General features: G+C 36.6%; 1 protein-coding gene across 1 annotated transcript; it reads left to right on the top strand.

Annotated features, from left to right (window-relative positions):
• Positions 1-5: 5 nt before the first annotated feature.
• Positions 6-1214, top strand: LOC111383824 (putative glucose-6-phosphate 1-epimerase; the record flags this gene model as incomplete). The annotated part of the gene is made up of 4 exons (XM_023007985.1): positions 6-91; positions 182-284; positions 367-466; positions 577-1214. Coding segments are annotated over 4 exons (483 nt in total), but the record flags the coding sequence as incomplete, so codon positions are not given.
• Positions 1215-1472: the final 258 nt, after the last annotated feature.

Raw genomic sequence — 1472 nt, 5'->3', positions numbered from 1 at the left:
TGGCAGTGATTTCTCGCGTTAGGAACATCAATGGGAAACCTTTTAGTTTCTCATTTGGGTACCATACATATTTGTCCCTTTCCGACATAAGGTAAATGTTTAACCTTTCTCGCACATAACAGATGAAATTTGAATTCAATTTGATTATATTTCTCCAAATATTTGGACTGTCATCCGATAGTGAAGTGAGACTAGAAGGTTTGGAGACGCTGGACTGTCTTGACAACCTTTGCCAAAGAGAACGCTTCACAGAGCAAGGAGATGCCCTGACATTTGAATCCGAGGTAACATGCGATAAGATAACAATTCGAGAGAATGGATGAGAATGCTCTAACTGAAGAAGTTTCTTTTTTCCCTTTCTGGCAGGTTGATCGCGTTTATCTTAGCTCTCCAAATTGCATTGCGGTTCTCGACCATGAAAGGAAGAGAACATACGTGATAAGAAAAGAAGGTCTACCGGATGTTGGTAAAGATTCTTCAATTCACTTTTCTTTTCTTTTTTCACGACAGGAAATTTTTCATCGGCTTTCTTACGCTATACCAATAAATACAAGTGAAATTTTGTTGTGTATATAGTTGTATGGAATCCGTGGGAGAAAAAATCGAAAGCAATGGCAGATTTTGGAGACGAAGAGTACAAGCAGATGCTTTGTGTCGATGGCGCAGCAGTTGAGAAACCGATCACCTTGAAGCCAGGAGAGGAATGGACGGGGCGTTTGGAGCTTGCGGCTGTACCCTCGAGTTTTTGCAGTGACTGCTTTGATCCCTAGCTCAAGTAAGAAATTTGTAAAACCGCCCGGGTTTTTTAGTCTTTGATTAGGTTGGATAATTAGAAAAACCTTCGATGGAATAGTGAAGCCTATGTTTTTTTGTGAAATGGCTGCTATTTTCAGTTCGAACAGAAGAAATTTCGGACAAAAATTTGTTATTTTCCCAGCAATCACATGGTTGGATGGTTCCAGCTTTTTTATTTTTTCGTTAATGATAGTTGAAATTATGTCTTGTTCCGATTTAGTTGAATTAAATTCGATCCTCCAATTAAGCTCATTTTGTCCGGTACAAGAACTAAACAACAAATTAATTCTTGTTATCGACGAATTAAAATTATCTAAGGTCACTACATCTGGTTTGCTAAAGAAGAAAATTAATAGAATACAGGGGAAGTCTTTGTACTTGCAAATTGCCACCGAATATGCTGAACTCAAATTCAACACCCTGCAGAAGCAACCAAGAATAGTTATAACTTACAAGTGCTGTGTAAGCAATAGTATTATCTGAACATAAGCATTTATCTCATAAAGCTTCGAAATGAAAACTAAACTGTGATTTCTCTCTTGTAATCCGAAGGAATACTTATATATGAGAGCTTTATATTCAGTTATACAAGTAAAATGTCAACACTTCCTCTGAATTTTATACAAGTCCCCACTTCCTCTTTTTTTTTTCTTTTTTTTTTTTTTTGTATAATTTTA

This window comes from Olea europaea, unplaced genomic scaffold, assembly GCF_002742605.1.
Source record: "Olea europaea var. sylvestris unplaced genomic scaffold, O_europaea_v1 scaffold27666, whole genome shotgun sequence".
NCBI lineage: Eukaryota > Viridiplantae > Streptophyta > Magnoliopsida > Lamiales > Oleaceae > Olea > Olea europaea.
This window is presented reverse-complemented; position numbering and strand designations above follow the sequence as displayed.